Source organism: Heptranchias perlo, chromosome 8, assembly GCF_035084215.1.
Source record: "Heptranchias perlo isolate sHepPer1 chromosome 8, sHepPer1.hap1, whole genome shotgun sequence".
NCBI lineage: Eukaryota > Metazoa > Chordata > Chondrichthyes > Hexanchiformes > Hexanchidae > Heptranchias > Heptranchias perlo.
The window spans coordinates 17,211,754-17,228,906 of record NC_090332.1 but is presented as its reverse complement, the minus strand read 5'-3'; the positions used below and the strand labels follow the sequence as shown (position 1 = coordinate 17,228,906).

The following is a 17,153-nucleotide window of genomic DNA, read 5'->3' as shown; positions in this document are numbered from 1 at the left end:
CAGATTGAATGGTGTTCCCTCGTCTTTTCTTGCTCTTCAGCAAAAGAAAACAACAAAATGCTATTAGGAAGCAGCCTCCGTAGAGCAAGTGAAAAGATCCTCTTAAACTAAAATTAGAATAGGTCGTTCTTGTATGAACTTTGCCTCCACTTGTCAACTACATGACTAAAATCAGGAGCTCACTGTGTGGGGGACTACAGGTGCTAATTCATCCCTCTGTGGTGTGATGAGAAATATTAGTCTGAATCAACCATTAGAAAAAACAAGGTTCTGAAAGCAGAAATAATGTGGATTCTTAACACGGAATCCTGTTGTCAAATTAAAGTGTTTATTATAAAAATGTCTTTGGAACTGTATGCCACATACCTCCACATAGTTGTACATGGCCAGATCTGCTATAGCATGGTCATCAGGTACACGCAACCTTGAAAACTCTGGAAGACATTTAGCTGCAATGTAGAAACGCTTACATTTCAAACAGCTCCTCAAAGCATCTATTTGTCATTTCAATCAAATATAATTAATAGTCAGTTTTATGAATGACACTAATCTTCTGCATAAATGATGGAGTTGCTCAACCGACAAAATGATTTGCCAATTTGAAAATTAACCATTAAGAATGCATTGTGTGTGAATTCACTTAAGTCATATATTAAAGTGGAAGTGTATTCATCTGAATTCCTATATAATTCTGTATACCATGTCTAGTCTCTCAGTTTTCCTTTGTTCTTGTGCCTGAGAGCAGTTATTTTGTGCTTAACTTCTCCTCTTCTTCTGACATCATGAAGTTCCATTCAAGTGTCATCATGAGTCGGATTGTGGATAGCACTCCCCATTCATGGTCTCATTGGAGCTGAACTTCATGATGGCAAATGGGGAGTGGGCGGGGGAAAGAGTTCCACACTAGCAGTTGTAAATCATAAAACATGATAACGGACGAAGGTAAGATACCAGTTTCTCTCCTTATAACATTTAGGAATATTGGATTGATTTTTTGATTGGGTTTGTCCTACCGGTGATAAATGGGCAAACAGGGACTAGAAAAATCAGGACTTAAGCTGACCTTATTGGGTCCCTGCTTGCAACATGCGCCACACATTCTCTTATTCACATTTGTTCCTGCTATTCTTTGCTCTTGCACAGAATGTGTGAAACCTTCATTAGGCATGCATATTCTCAATTAACAAGTGCACTGAAATGCAGCCCTTGATTTTCATTTATCGGGTGGAAGTCTGGAGGCTCTGGGTCAGCAGGGAGGCAATTGCAGAGCTGTGCCATCAGATGTAAGAATGCCTGCAGGCAACCTCACCATTGGAATAGCACTGCCAATGTCAGTCAAGCTCACCTCTACCCTCAATTGTTACGACTCCACCTCCTTCAAGGCTAAAACAGGGATCATCTCATGTATCAGGCAATTTGCTGCCAACAGATATACTAAACAATTGGCGGGCGTGCAGTTAAATAGCCTGGGAGTACTCACCGCCCCATTCCCACTTGATTCTCACCCACCGCCATATTAACCATGCGCTTTTCTTAGGCAGTCAACCATAAGCAGGCAGCTGCCTCATAAATACACGCTAAGCGGGGTCCCATGATGTCATTAGGACCCAGATGCAATATTAACAGTGCTCAGTAAAAGCTAGTGGGATTGGTTTCGGCAGTATTTAAAGGGATTCAGATCATAGGGATCTGTGAACTGTGGTGCCTTTTGGATTTCTAAGTCATATTTGATCTTGGAAATTGCTTGTTTTTTTTTTTGCCTTTGGAAACCATTGGATTGTACTGGTTCCAGCAGCACAATGTATTGGGACACAATCCTTTTCTCTTCAGGCTTTGGTCCAAATCCATTTTCTACAGGTTAGATACACAGAACCTCATAGGGGGCGGGGGGGAAAGGACATATCAGGAATTCAGATACGGAAATTAGCACCCTGCAAGATTTTCCGTCCGTTGGTTTTAACAGACAGAAAATCCTGCCGTGCCCACTGTCCGATGGGCACTCTTGGTGTGAGAAACTCTGGGGTATAGTCTGAAACTGGTGCACCTTGATCTGGTGAGGAACAAGCATTTCCAGAGGCCAGAGTGCTTGCATCGATGGTACTTTGGGTAAAATGATGTACCCTAGGCCAAAGTGCAGCTAGAGTGTATGTCTTAGATGGATGAAACAGTGGGAGTTTTAGCATAATTGCAGTATAATGCACTGTTGGTGAATGATTTAAACTAGTCTCCTGTGACTTTGCCCAAAGTAATGAAGAGGAAGTGAATTTCCCTCAGAGTGTTTTAGCTATGCTGTCGGTATAGGTATGGAAATCTGGAGTGTTTAAAGTTCCATCTAGTGGTAGAAACGTGCTGGTGAAGGTGTAACTGTGCGTCACGGTGCGGCGATGTCCAAATAAGGAGTGTGTGCCATACAGAGCAAGTTTAATAAAATATACACTTCCATGTATCTGTAGCTTGTGAAGTTAATAGGGAAAAGCTGGAGCTGGGAGAGCTAAATCAATGCAGAATCATTGCTAATGGATACTGCTTTTTTGCTGTGAACACAGGTTAAAAGTGGTTTGGAGAAAGCCACAATCATAACATTACAATATCACACAGTTGTGCAATCTCCACAAGCTTTACAGACTCACAGGTATCATTGTGAAACTGGTCCATTAATTCATCGAAGACAATACAATCTTCAAAACCCTAAAGAAATGGAGAGAGAGAAAAAATATTCGTTGTTTATGTTATTGCTACTCCATCACATCCAAAAGGAAATATAGTGGCAGATTTTCCTCTTATGATTTTTGGGCATAAAGGATCACAAAGGATGATAAATTGGGCTGGCTCCATTACAGGTCCACCTCACCTGATTTTTCTCTATACATTACACCCAGGTGGTCCTTTACAGTGAGTGCAAGATGAAAATCTATCCTATACTGATCAACTGACACAAGTCCAATGTACCTTCTAGCCCAATTGAAAATTAAAGCTACTTTGTAAAATGCAAAAATGTTCTCATCTCCAGTTACTGTGCAGGAGATCAGGAATTTGTTTATTAAATTAGAACTTATCTGATCTGAACTCAGTAAACTAGACTTTGCTTATACAAACTGAACAAAATCAATCATCTAATTTCTCTTGCCTGGATTTTTTTTTTACTCTCTTGATCATTCATTTCAGAGGCTTGACGTAAAAGATAAAACATCTGCCCGTGGAGAACTTGCAGGGAACGATGATTCACAGCTGAAACCGCCAAGCTATGCTGTACATCACATGGTGCTCAGTCACAGACAGAAAAATGGAATTGAAGTAATAATCCAATGATATGGGGATATAATTGCAATGGTCTCAGAAATCGGCCTAGTAATAAAAGTTAGTCAAAGTGATTATGTAAAAAAGCAAATCACTGTGCCGTTCCATAGTTACCAAAATTTCTCCCATGCCCATTTTAAGTCCTTGTATGGCCCAGGAAACTGTTCAGTTCCAATAATTCCCCTAGCACAGATTACATAAGAACATAAGAATTAGGAGCAGAAGTGGGCCATACGGCCCCTCGAGCCTGCTCTGCCATTCAATAAGATCATGGCTGATCTTCTACCTCCACTCCACTTTCCTGCCTGATTCCCATATCCCTTGATTCCAAATATCCATCAATTTCAATCTTGAATATACTCAACAACTGAGTATCCACAGTCCTCTCGGGAGAGAATTCCAAAGATGCACAGCCCTCTGAAGGAAGATATTTTTCCTCATCTCAGTCCTAAATGGCCAACCCCTTATCTTGAGACTATGAAATCTAGTTCTAGACTCTCCCGCCAGGGGAAGCAATCTCTCAGGATCTACCTAGTCAAGCCCTCTAAGAATTTTATACATTTCAACAAGATCACCTCTCATTCTTCTAAACTCCAGAGAATATAGGCCCATTCTACTCAATCTCTCCTCACAGGACAACCCTCTCATCCCAGGAATCAATCTAGTGAACCTTCGTTGCACTCCCTCCAAGGCAAGTATATCCTTCCTTAGATAAGGAAACCAAAACAGTAGAGTACTCATAGAAAATCATGGAAATTTACAACACAGAAAGAGGCCATTCGGCCCATTGTATCTATGCAGGCTGAAAAAGAGCCAAACAGCCTAATCCCACTTTCCAGCTCTTGTTCCATAGCCTTATAGGTTGCAGCACTTCAAAAGCACATCCAAGTACTTTTTAAATGGTACTTGTAAGTATTTGTGATACTAAAAGTATATATTTTTTTTTCCTCCTGGTGTAGTCTCACCACAGCCCTATGTAATTGCAGCAAGACCTCCTTACTCTTATACTCCAACCCCCTTGCAATAAAGGCCAACATACCATTTGCCTTCCTAATTGCTTGCTGTACCTGCATGTTAACTTTCTGTGATTCATGTACAAGGACACCCAAATCCCTCTGACTATAATCAATCATCCCCAATGGTTTTTGTGAAACCACTTTGCGTGAGCAATGATGTACATGTGGACTTATTCAACAGTGGCAAATGAGGCTTTGCAGTGAATAGAATACCAACTTCTTGTGCAAATAAAACCGTTGAAGCCAAAAATCTTTTACATATATTTTGAAAAGGTAATTTAAACTAATTATGGGGACTGGGTGGCATATTGGGTTAGTATTCTTTTCTTTCACCACTATGACCTGGGTTGGAATTCAGTCCAGATTGAAGTGAAGAAACAACGTTGAGACTGTAAAAGGGATGGTTACCTTTCACCTGCCCATTTCGTACTGTAATTGGTAATGCTTGATGCTGACACTGGGTGCAAAATGTGGTAAAAGTATTCCATTCCACACATCTTATCAGCACAAAAATTATCATCCAAATTTTAAACAAAAATAACAGAAAAGTTTTAGGGAGGTACAGATGAACATTTGTTTTTTTAAGTTTGCTGTAGGTATAGCTGAAGATTCTAATGTAGTAAAGTCCTGTTTGAATGCTCAGCACTTACTGCATTCATGCCTTGACCATAAAAAGGAACAACTGCATGAGCTGCATCTCCCATGAGCACACACTTGAAACCAAGATGGTAGGAGGAACACTTCACTGAAATCATAGCCTGGGCCGGCAAGCGGAAATAATCCTGCTTCAGTGCCTCACTGTAAAACAAAGAAGTCACATACAAGGGTCTTTAGGAACAGGAATAGGCCATAAGACTCAAACAAATTTTAATCTGTCTCTCATTGTTCAAACCCATCTTCTCATTATATCCCTCAGCCTCTTCCCTCTCCAGAAATGCATCAAATTGTCTACTGAATTCACTCGCTCTGTCTGCTTCAATGGTTCGCGCTAGTATTTATTCCATACTCATATTAAGTTTCACTCATTTTAATAGAACAGTGTCATTACTGAGATTTTAGTTATCTGAAGCCAATTTCTTTGTCAATAAAGCATAGCTGAAGTGTGAAAATATTTTTTAAAATATGCACACGTTTTAATGAAAATATTTGTCAACAGGCCTCAACTAATTCTCGAGTCATCAAAAAAATGAAACCAGAAAAAAAAGAAAAACAAAAATGAGTTTAGTGACAAACTTAAAGAATATATTGGATAAACCAACCTCTGAGGGCAAGCCACCCCAGGCAGCTCTTGTACACCTCCTAGTGGATGGTTGAAGAGTCTCAAATGGAAACTTTACAATTGCTTTGGCAACTGTAAAGGTTTTCTAGTATTTTAGGAAATGTTTTAATTTGGTTTGAGCTTTCAACAATTAGACATGATCTCATCACCCATAAGTAACAATGGCACAGGTAGTTCCGAGATAAGGCTCCCACAGTGGTGGTATGGTACCTAGTAATATTAAGAGAGTCGTATCAAGTGTGTGAGATAGGATTTAGAGTATTTGTGAAACTAAAATTATATATTTTTTAAATCTCAATACGTATTCACCCGAGTTAAAGTCAACCTGGAATTAATGGAGGTGGGTTTTACCCACAATTCAGAGTGTATAGATACCCTCTATCTCAATAACCAAGTGATCTAAAATGTGGCTTTTTATCAAACTCCATGACAGTCTGTTTAGTTGATTTTTTGTGGTGGTGAAAAAGATAAGAACAGAGCAGAAGGACTTGCCCAAGAGGTGCACAGACCAGAAGAATCAGGGCAAAAGAACAGTGCAGGAGGACTGCAACAGGAGAAGCACAAAGCAGCAGGAGAGTCAGGCCAAGAGGAACATGGAGCAGAAGAGTCAGGCCAGGAGGAACATGGAGCAGAAGAGTCAGGCCAGGAGGAACATGGAGCAGGAGAGTCAGGCCAGGAGGAACATGGAGCAGGAGAGTCAGGCCAGGAGGAACATGGAGCAAACTATCAGGCCAGGAGGAACATAGAGCAGGAGAATCAGGCCAGGAGGAACATGGAGCAGGAGAGACAGGCCAGGATAAGCCTCCATTTATCCTCAAGCAATACAGCAAGAGGGCCAGCATTTGATCTGCTCCAGATGTCTTCCAATGATATTTGGACCTGATCACCAGGAGCCATATTATTTCACATTGAAAATACAATCATAAACTTATATCACAAGAACAGGGTAAACAGACAAACTGATGAACAATTATCTTGAGTAAAATAAGAACCTTACACTCCTATTAGAGGTATGGAATCTGGAAAGTATTTCTTGAAAAACTGAAGCACCTCGTCTCCTGTGGTGAGCTTCTCAAAGTCTTCAAAAGGCATGAACAGAGTACATGTGAACGACTTGTCCTGCTCAAGTATCAAAGAACATGAAAAAGTGGTTTAAAATGTGCTCCATTTTGAAATTATTGTTTCATCCCCTTTCTTCAGGTTTTGCACCATCTCCAAACTGTAAGCATGAGTGCTTCCGGGATTTGCCAAAGCTATTCTTGAGCCAGTTGTTAGGAAGTGTATGAGTGGCCTGAGTTGACTTTTCATCCAATTTCCCTCTCTTTTTTTCTGGTGAAGCGCCTGACCTCTGCCCAAGGCCTCCCAAATTCAAAATCTCACCATGCGGGTGGAAACATGGATCCATAACATGAGTTGTACGTGGTCACCATTTCCAGTGTTTACAGACAATTTAAGCAAATGTTTATGCTAGTTTACAATAATGACATTGCATTATGAAATAATAACTTGCTCCGTCTCCAATAGAAATTTCTGCACTTATTTCTTTCCAATAATTTCTATATTCAATTAATATACAGTCAAGAATACATGCAGAGTCACTTGTAATGTATTTATATCTGCATTGTTAACTAACATTAGAATTATCAAAAGAATTCTAAACGAGAGCCGAAGTCTCAACCCTATGGCCTCCATCTGACTATAATTAACCTCACATTCCAACAGAGCACCGCTTTAATCTGTGGGGATTCCGCTGGTCTCCCTCGAAGTTACAGCGGGAAAATGGGAGAACCTTGTGGAATTTCAGGGTTGTCCAACCAATGCAGAGCAGAAATCAAGAAAGCCAATAGAATGTTGAAATATCTGGCCAAAACAGTAGAACGTAAGCCACAGGAAGTCATAATCAAACTTCACTGTGCTATGGTCAGACCATGCCTCGAATACTGCACCCAGTTCTGGTTGCTGAGACACAAGGCAGACATTAAAGTACTGGAGGTAGTGCAGAGAAGAGCCACGAGGCTCATTTCTAGTATCAGGAGTCTGAGTTATATGTAAAGGCTAGAGAAACTTGGGCTTTTCAGCCTACAGAGGAGGCAGCTGAGAGGTGATCTAATTGAGGTATACAAGGTCATTAAGGGAATAGAAAAAAGTACACCCAGTATATCACTTTAAATTAAATTGCAAGAGTAGAATAAAGAGTCACGAGCTCAGAAATTTTGTGGGCGTTCTCGCGATCTCCTGCTGTAAATTTAGTGGGGATAACAGCAGAACCCTTGGAGATATGGAATTAATGGATACTTTTAACCCTCACACCATTTCTCTGGGAGTTCTGCTGGTCTCCCTCCAAAGTTACATGGGAGATCAAGAGAAGCCCCTTGGAATTTCAGGGTCACAGGTTCAAACTAGTATAAAGGTAAATTTAGGACTGATAGCAGGAAATTCTTCTTCACGCAAAAAGAGTTATCAATTTATGGTGTAGACATAGATAGCGTTGTGTAGGCAAAAGCCTTGGAATCATTTAAGAAACAATTACAATAAGGGGGAGGAACTTAAGGATCTTTCTGGATGGATGAATTTAGACGGGCTGAACGATCTTTCTCACCCATTTTGTGATTTCAGGGGAGTCTTACATTCTTTAAGATCAGAAGATATGCCAGCACTGCATCTCCCATAAAAGTGGATGGCTAACTTTTATAGAAACCACAAGGAAAAGGATTCACATTTAATTTAAGAGTTTTATAGACTGTGTAAAGTATTATTTTCCCTTCAAATTAGCAGCATGTACTTTGCATAAAACAAAGCTCCTTGCCATCAGACTGCTCCAGGAGATGATGATGTTCACAGTTACCAGACCATTAGAATACTTCATCATTGCTGACAATAAGATGGAAATGAAATTACAAGGTCTACAGCATGGGACTCAGCTGTCAAAATTTCCTCTTCTAACCTACTCCGTTAATGGTAGGGCGTTGGGGAGAGTTATAGAACAAAGAGATCTAGGAGTACAGGTTCATAGCTCCTTGAAAGTGGAGTCACAGGTGGATAGGGTGATGAAGAAGGCATTCGGCATGCTTGGTTTCATTGGTCAGAACATTGAATACAGGAGTTGGGATGTCTTGTTGAAGTTGTACAAGACATTAGTAAGGCCACACTTGGAATACTGTGTACAGTTCTGGTCACCCTATTATAGAAAGGATATTATTAAACTAGAAAGAGTGCAGAAAAGATTTACTAGGATGCTACCGGGACTTGATGGTTTGACTTATAGGGAGAGGTTAGATAGACTGGGACTTTTTTCCCTGGAGAGTAGGAGGTTAAGGGGTGATCTTATAGAAGTCTATAAAATAATGAGGGGCATAGATAAGGTAGATAGTCAAAATCTTTTCCCAAAGGTAGGGGAGTCTATAACGAGAGGGCATAGATTTAAGGTGAGAGGGGAGAGATACAAAAGGGTCCAGAGGGGCAATTTTTTCACTCAAAGGGTGGTGAGTGTCTGGAACGAGCTGCCAGAGGCAGTAGTAGAGGCGGGTACAATTTTGTCTTTTAAAAAGCATTTGGACAGTTACATGGGTAAGATGGGTATAGAGGGATATGGGCCAAGTGCAGGCAATTGGGACTAGCTTAGTGGTATAAACTGGGCGACATGGACATGTTGGGCCGAAGGGCCTGTTTCCATGTTGTAAACTTCTAATGGTTGAAGCAGAATATTTCAAGGTTTCTAAACAACCGCTGTAGTAAACCCTTGCCTCTAAAATTCCACGGGAGTTCTCCTGTGATAACTTCGGCAGGTGACCAGTGGAGTCCCCAGAGAAATAACATAAATGGCCGTTTAGGCCGTTTAATCCGGGGGCTCTGCCAAGTTAGGGTGGGAGACTGGGAGAACCCCTGCTGAATTTCAGGGCCCCAAGGATCAGGCTCCTGTGTAGCTTCAAACTCTCCAAAGTCAAACGGGAGCACGAATGAGAATAGGGCTCTAATTTAAAAGAAGTATAAGGAAACGGCATTTCTCAGACATTGATTTTGACAAAGTAGTGACTAATGCTCACCTGGTTAGGCAAAGCAATCATCATGAAGGTGTTTCTCGGCCATATGTGAAGAAAATTGGGCTCCATTGCAAACTGAAAGAAAGCATTCTGATGTTTATTTCTCTATTGAACATTCAATATGAAAGTCAAGCAGGAAGATACTTTTAAAAAAAAATGTACTTCTAGGTAAACCAATCCTTACGTCACCACTTTTCGGAGGTATTGTAAGCTCCATGTAACCATGGGGGATGTACACGTGGCTGTAATCAAACCTGGGTTGTCGCATGAACTGTTTCCTCACAGTTGAAAAAGCTCCATCGCATCCAACAACAAGGTCTTGTGAAACCTCATAAGTAGAGCTGTCGGATCTGGTATGAATACAAAACCAAATATTTTAACCCTGTAGTTTACAACAATGATAGCAGACTCTGGGAGTCAAGAAAGAAACATTTAGAATCATGAGAACAGTGCTGAACAATGCCAGCCACAAAATGTTTGCTGAGAAAATTTTTTAAAGCATTGAGAAGCTAAAATAAACCAGAGAATGGCTGATTCTAACGTGTCCTCTCCCCTCCAGTTTGCTAAACACTCTTATTAACTATAGACTAATCATTCCAAAATATGATCAAATCACATGGTGATAACAGCAGAGAAGTCCACCATTTTAAGAGGCATCTAATATATCTTCACTAAGGAGGTGAAATTACTCTTAGCACATAGACAGCATGTTAAAGGAATTTGAAATGTTGCCATTTATTTTTTTAAAAACACACCATCAGAAATATCTAAGTTTATTCTGTATACCTTCTAGGAGCATAAAAACGCACACTGAATGGGCATTCGGAAAACAGATGCAAGAATTCTTCTCAATTAGTTAGACAGCCACTTAACAGGTATACACAATGCACTGAAGTGTGCAATTTCTATGAGAGAGAGAGAGAGGGAAAAGAGAAAATAAAATAGTGTTTGCAGTCAGGATCTGCAGACACTGCAAAGTGCATTCTACAGGCAAGTGGAATCAGCCACTAATGCCTAAAGGGTGAAGATCAGAATGCCGTCACAAGACTTTCAGTTACAGTAGTACATAACAATATCTGGAAGAAGGCACAAGGCTTGATGAGAAATGGCTGCTAGTGTAAATAAACCTTACCAACCACATATGGAGGCTCCCATTAATTACAATCAAAGCGAATTACAGGTTACGACAAATTTACTTATCTTCGTATACTTAACCTGAATTGATCCAGTAATCTGCTCATACATACATTATTACTGCACTGTATGGTGGTAATTTTAACTTTTATCACCGGGTGATAGCGAATTGGCAGCCCGTTTTACACCTGGTCTGATTCTCTTTTCCATTGACTGCCAATTCACTATCACCCGTTTTTTTACCTGACAATAAAAGTTACAGTTAATCCCGATTACATCAAACTGAGAACATTGAAACATGTATTTTATCTTTAAAGTAGGAAAGACAAAGTCAGAACACAGCAGTAAATACATTTTATTAAAGTAATGGAAATGGCATATCTGCTCCTGAGAAAACTTCACCATGGGTGGGTGGGGGGGGACGCAGTGGAGGGAAGAGAGTGGCAGGTTCGCAGTGGGGGGTCGACTGGGCGCGTGGGTAACGCGCCCAGTGAAATCGGTGGATTTGGCATGCGATTGCAGCTTGATTGAAGCTTGGTTGAAGCCACTTACCTCTTGTTCCGGGTTTCGTGCTGGTAAGCTGCGCAGCGGGCGGACTGCGCATGCGCAGCATAGGCTGTCAGCTGGAGGAGCCCTATTTAAAGGGGCAGTCCTCCACTGACTGATGCTGCAGAAAATAGGAAAAATTACAGCATGGAGCAGCCCAGGGGGAAGGCTGCTCCCAGGTTTAATGATACCTCACTCCAGGTCTTATTGCAGGGGGTGAGGAGGAGGGGGAGGACAGAGATCATCCCCCCGGCAGGCAGGAGGAAGTGGCCTTCCTCTGCCACCAAGAAGGCCTGGCTCGAGGTGGCAGAGGAGGTCATCTGCACCACCAACATATCGCGCACCTGCATACAGTGCAGGAGGCGCTTCAATGACCTCAGTAGGTCAGCCAAAGTGAGTACACTTACTCATTCCCCTACACTCCGTCTGCCACATCACCACCCCCACCCCACATCTCCTTCTGCACTGCCAACACTACTTTATCACATCACTCCTCACACCCACTCAAACCTCATCCTCATCTTACCTGCACTTACTCACCTCGCCAGTACTCATCCCGCCACTACCACTCAACCCAATCCTCATACAATCTCATGGCTCTATCTCATACTCACCCTCTCATGCATCTATTTCACGGTCAGCCTCACCCAACCTGCCACTACCTGTGCTGGAGCCATAGGGCATGCATCACATATGTGCAGTAGGAAGCGTAAGGCAAACGTGTCATGAGCATGAAGGGGATTGTTGACTGGAGGTCACCTGTTACGGTTATTGGCTTAGTACAAAGAGGAGACGAGTCAATTCTCTCTTAATTCTCAATTCGCTTTATTAACGTTGTTAGATCATGTACATATAGCTTATATGTCTGGTTAGATATAGGCATGCAGTTTACAGCAGGTTATACAGTTTTATACCCAAACTAGGATTTAAACGCACACCCACTAGGTTTCTTTGACACTCCCTGAGTGGTCACAGAATAGAAAGGATATTATATACCCGGAAAGGAGAGCTGACGCTGGCCAGGCGTTCCGTTCTCTCTCTCTTGACGTCGTCTCTATGTCCCTGACGTCGTCTCTATGTCCCTGACGTAGGGTCTTCCACTTCCGCGATGGTTAGTCTCCGGAGTTTCGCACACACACAGGCACCAAGCCTGCAATTCTTCAGTCTTATTTCCAAGTCTGTCTTTTCGAATGGTGTTGTCCTTCTCCTGTTGGCTTAGATTTCCTTGAGTGGTCGGTATCATCCCCTGATTGGCTCTGTTCCAAGGGGTTAGGCAGCATCACCTCATTACTCCTTTTCTAAATAAGGACTGGTGTCTCATCACAGCCCCTTTGTCTCTTAGAAGCGGAACTAATTCAAACCGGTTCCGGCCAGCTCAGACCAGTGACTGAACTCCAGGTCACTTCAGTTCAAAAATTACTTTTGCCTGAGTGTTAGCAATTCAAAATAAACTCAGTAGTTTTTTGCAGCCCCTGGCCAACAAGGATGGACAAGGGTGTTTGAGGGTTTGTCATGGTTTTTACTTATATTTAATTTCTGATCAACTCACATTACATATTATATTGTCACCACTACTGCCACGTCTTTGCGAATCCTGTCTGGTCTGTGCAATAATGCCCTTTCCTGAGGATCACTATGAAAACCCACAACTAATGCCACCCATTGTGTCACTGCAGAGTGGGTGTAGGTGTATTTGCAGGGCTCTTTTCTGCAGACGACTGAGAGGCGTTGGCGATGTCCTCGGTGGCACCCTAGAAGGATGATGTGGAGATGCCGGTGATGGACTGGGGTGGACAAATGTAAGGAATCTTACAACACCAGGTTATAGTCCAACAATCTTATTTTATAAATCACAAGCTTTCGGAGATTATCCCCTTCGTCAGGTGAGTGAGTGACTCACTCACCTGACGAAGGGGATAATTGCCGAAAGCTTGTGCTTTTAAAATAAAATTGTTGGACTATAACCTGGTGTTGTAAGATTCCTTACCCTAGAAGGATGCAGAGGAGAAGTTGTTGAGGGCAGTGGTGACTTTGATAAGGTCAAGAAGATGGTGCTCGGGCCAGCCGGGAGCAGCTTGGCATGAAGGAGGCTGCAGATGTCCACGACTACATGTCGAGTGACTCTGAGCCTCCATGTGCACTGCTGCTCAGAGAGGCTCAGCTTCCTGGACCTCAGTCTGTGGACCCTGTGGCGAGGGTAGTGCCTTCTGCAACACATCTCTCTCTGCCGTTGCCCACCCTCCTGCTGTGCAGGTGGATGTGTCACAGCACTGTGTTGTGGAGTTCCACGTGTCAGAGGTGGACGGCGTGGCCGGCGAGGCTGGTGATGCTGTTCGCCCTTCGAGGAGGTCATGACTGCAGCTACGGCGGCCCCCATCTGGAAGATGTACATTTGAGGGGGTCCGCAAGGTAGGTAAATGTGTCTGGACACCGGGGTAAGTGTGTAAGTTTGTGAATTTTACTGGTAGGAGGAGGGTGGTGGAGGCCAAACTTTGTCCAAAGTGACAGAGTGGCCTCCTGCAATGAGTGAGGGTCTCCCTCCCCCCACCTGTCAAATGGGCCTTTGGAGCTGCCACAGGCTGATGGCTGCAACACGTCCATTTCAACTGGGAGTGTTTCCCTCAGTACGGGAAACAGTCCCAGTTCATTGCAAAATCCCACCCATCCTAAAATATCAGGTCAATCAGGTCTGTAAACAACCTGAAGTACCTGGTTAATTACTTCAAGTGGCATCCCGCTGGCTTTAATTGCCGGCGGGAGTCCCACATGCGGGGGTTGCGCACGCATGTCAGCGCGTCATTGGGGAACCCGGAAGTGGGCGGGTTGGAGCCAGGCTCTGGACCCGCCCCAGGAATCCCCGATTTTCGCAGCCCCCCCGCCGCAAACGCACTCGCTCGGGGGTGTGAAAATCGAGCCCAAAATCTCCCAGTGATCTCGCACTCCTACAGGCAGTCAGAAGCAAGTTCAGGGCTATGTAAAAATCGCTCCAAAAAGTCATCCCCAACTGCAGTCAATCTCTCAAACCCTCAGCTGACTTCAGGCTCAAAGACTCCTCAATTTCACCAGTCTGAGCTGATCCTGACAACAGCTGTGCTTTATACTTTTCATTCTAACTTACGCCTAGTGCATTGCAAGAGTAAATCCAGGAAATTCATGGCTGTAGCGCCACTTGCCATCAGTATAATATTGTAAATAGGTGGAAATTGAGCGGGCAGATCATGGAAAGAGCCAAGTAGTGAATTGTGCTAAGAAAATCAGAAGAGGGAAGAAAAAAAATGATTTTGCGGTTGGAAATTGGCAGAAATGGCTTCTGCCCCGATCTGCTGGCCAGAAAAAGCACTTATCCTGATTTAACGATGTAGATCTGTCAAAAACGGTTTGGAATTTCAGGGCCCATTGCTGATGCAATTACACATTTTGACATTTTGTACAAATAATAAGACACATGCACACACGCACGCCTATGCACACAGACACAGCCACAGGAGCAGCAGCTTTGCTGAAATTCCTGTTTGGCAGAAGAGCAGCTGCTCTAATTGAGCCAAACTGATGTGCAGAAGCCAGAATGGCTCACACCTTCAATGCAACATGTCTTGTTAACTCCTCCTTTCCCACATGCAGACTTTCAGCAGTGTTGTACTCAGTAGTTCTACAATCTGCATGGCTCGCTTCATCTCAAACTGTGGAGTAAATTGAACTCGGATGTGAACTCTTCAAAATGGAGAAGAACGGCACAAAGGTTACCTGATAACTGTCAGCACCTCCTTCTCAGCACTGTAGTGTTGCAACTTCTCTTCAAAGTTTAACTTGACATTCGGGTATTGGCTAGCAGCTGCAAATCCAAATACATTAAGTACACTTTAGTAAGAGACGAGAAATGTGACAAAGCATTCTTGGAATAAGATGTCCAGCATTTACTCACCAAATAACAGCGTTCGGTTTAAGTTTGCTCTATCCACTGATAGGATATACTGAAAGACAAAGATACACAATTAAACGTAATTCTCAGATGCAGTGACAATAGGAATATAGTTAATATTATCAGCCACATGCCTTGGGAAATATATTCACGTTTATGGCCAGGTTAGTACTGGGAAATCTTGCCCAATGCAGCAATGTACATTTTTTTAAAAAAAACATGGGCCAGTTTTCCACTTTAGAACTTAGGCATAAAACATTGCCTGGCAGAACACACAGAAGATGATTGGGTGGGAGGGATTGGACACCCTGTAAGCAGCCCACCTGATTTTGCATCTAACACAAGTATTCCTCTATCATATTCCTAATTAGCTGTCACAATAACCCCACGTAACATCAGGATCTGGTACTATACATCGCCCACCATCCATGCACATCCAGTCATAACGTAAAGCAGTAAGGTGTTATATAACGAATTAACTCCCAGCAAAACGTTGAAGTCCAAATTCCCAAAATTTGTGCAAATGCAGTACTTTCTTTTTATGAAATATATGGTGAGGATGTGTCACTCATTCTTCTACTGCTCCTTCTAAATTCCACTCTAAATGGAGAAGCAAGTGAGGTAGCTGGCTGCTGGGTGTTCTCAAGGGCTTCCTGGACAGGTGCGGCTCATTAGCTCCTTCTTCAGGGTTTGCTCTTTTTCTAACTATGCATGGGTCATTTGAATCGGACAACATGGATGGCGAGTCGCCGAGAGACAATTCTCTCATCTGTGCCTACTCCTACCGTGGCCCTGCTGCTTGGCACTCACAATATGTCCTGCCATCTGTCTAGGGGCAGACTGCAGAGCTGCAATGAGGTCACTGAAGCCCTGCATTAGGACCCTGTCCATACAGTTCCCCAGCACGCTGAATCCAGGCAGAATCAAAATCAAGGACCCCAGAGCCCAAGGTCTCTATATCATCAGTTATGCTGCTCCTGAAGCACAGCTGTACTTAGAACCTCTGTTTAGCCAGGTTTCTGCTGAAGGTGCCCTTGCAGGTGGTTTGCAGTTCTATAAAGTGGTCAGTCATCATCTCACAGATACTAGGCCACATACTGTGCAGGGTTGTTTGCACACACTCAGAAGGACTCTATGAATTGATGGTGCTCAGAAAGCAGCGTTCCTTTGTTGGCCAATCCTGAATGGCATCAATCCTTGAATTCAGCGTCTGAGGGTGGTCTGGAATTGGCCTTCCGGCCACCTCTTGTGCCATTTACTCCTCATTCATGCTGTGTATTTCACCTGGTGTTCCCTGCTCTAACTCTAGGAATCCCCAGGAATGAATATTCTTGATTTGATGTTCGCTGCAGGGAAAGTAAGTGGGTGTAATGTGAGTGGCCTCAGCCAGTTCATCTTGCTGCTTGTTAGCTGTATCTATGAAAACAAAATAAAAATCATGCAAGACACTCCTGGTAACACTTGCTGTGCTACACAGTTGTAGGTTTATAAATTATAAAATATAAATGAAAATGTTACCTGGCTTTTTGTTCCATAAGAAATAGAGGACGTCTTGCCTGAAAGGGAATGGATCATCCTGCCTTTCATGGGAATGCCCTTGGATACTACCTTAAAAACAAGTATTGAAGAATTATATTTTAAGAAATTGGGAAATCTGAGGTTTGCTAGGCAATAAAAGCTAAAACTGCAAAGTAGTTATTATCCTTGACCACTATCTCTTCAGCTCAACACAACAAACCTGACTGTGGGTCAAGTGCCATCAAATTTACCAATTTAATATCTGTGACACTTTTCAAAAAATCTCAAGGTCACCAGTGGACATATGGTCAAACTAATAGTTGTACCAAGGATATTTTTACAATATGTAACCACAGCAAAAGTAATGGCTGACTACTCCAGTGGGCTGATCTAAATCAGAGGTA

General features: G+C 42.7%; 1 protein-coding gene across 1 annotated transcript in view; it reads right to left on the bottom strand.

The window, feature by feature from the left end:
- Positions 1-17,153, bottom strand: part of LOC137324153 (kynurenine 3-monooxygenase-like) — a 37,252-nt gene that overhangs the window by 5,495 nt on the left and 14,604 nt on the right. Inside the window, exons 4-12 of the mRNA XM_067988294.1 lie at positions 16,750-16,839; positions 15,235-15,283; positions 15,057-15,144; positions 9,817-9,982; positions 9,636-9,707; positions 6,590-6,711; positions 4,964-5,111; positions 2,631-2,688; positions 367-449 (exon numbers count right to left, since the gene is read on the bottom strand). Of these exons, the coding sequence (XP_067844395.1) occupies positions 367-449; positions 2,631-2,688; positions 4,964-5,111; positions 6,590-6,711; positions 9,636-9,707; positions 9,817-9,982; positions 15,057-15,144; positions 15,235-15,283; positions 16,750-16,839 (876 nt within the window). The remainder of the gene's footprint in view (positions 1-366; positions 450-2,630; positions 2,689-4,963; positions 5,112-6,589; positions 6,712-9,635; positions 9,708-9,816; positions 9,983-15,056; positions 15,145-15,234; positions 15,284-16,749; positions 16,840-17,153) is intronic.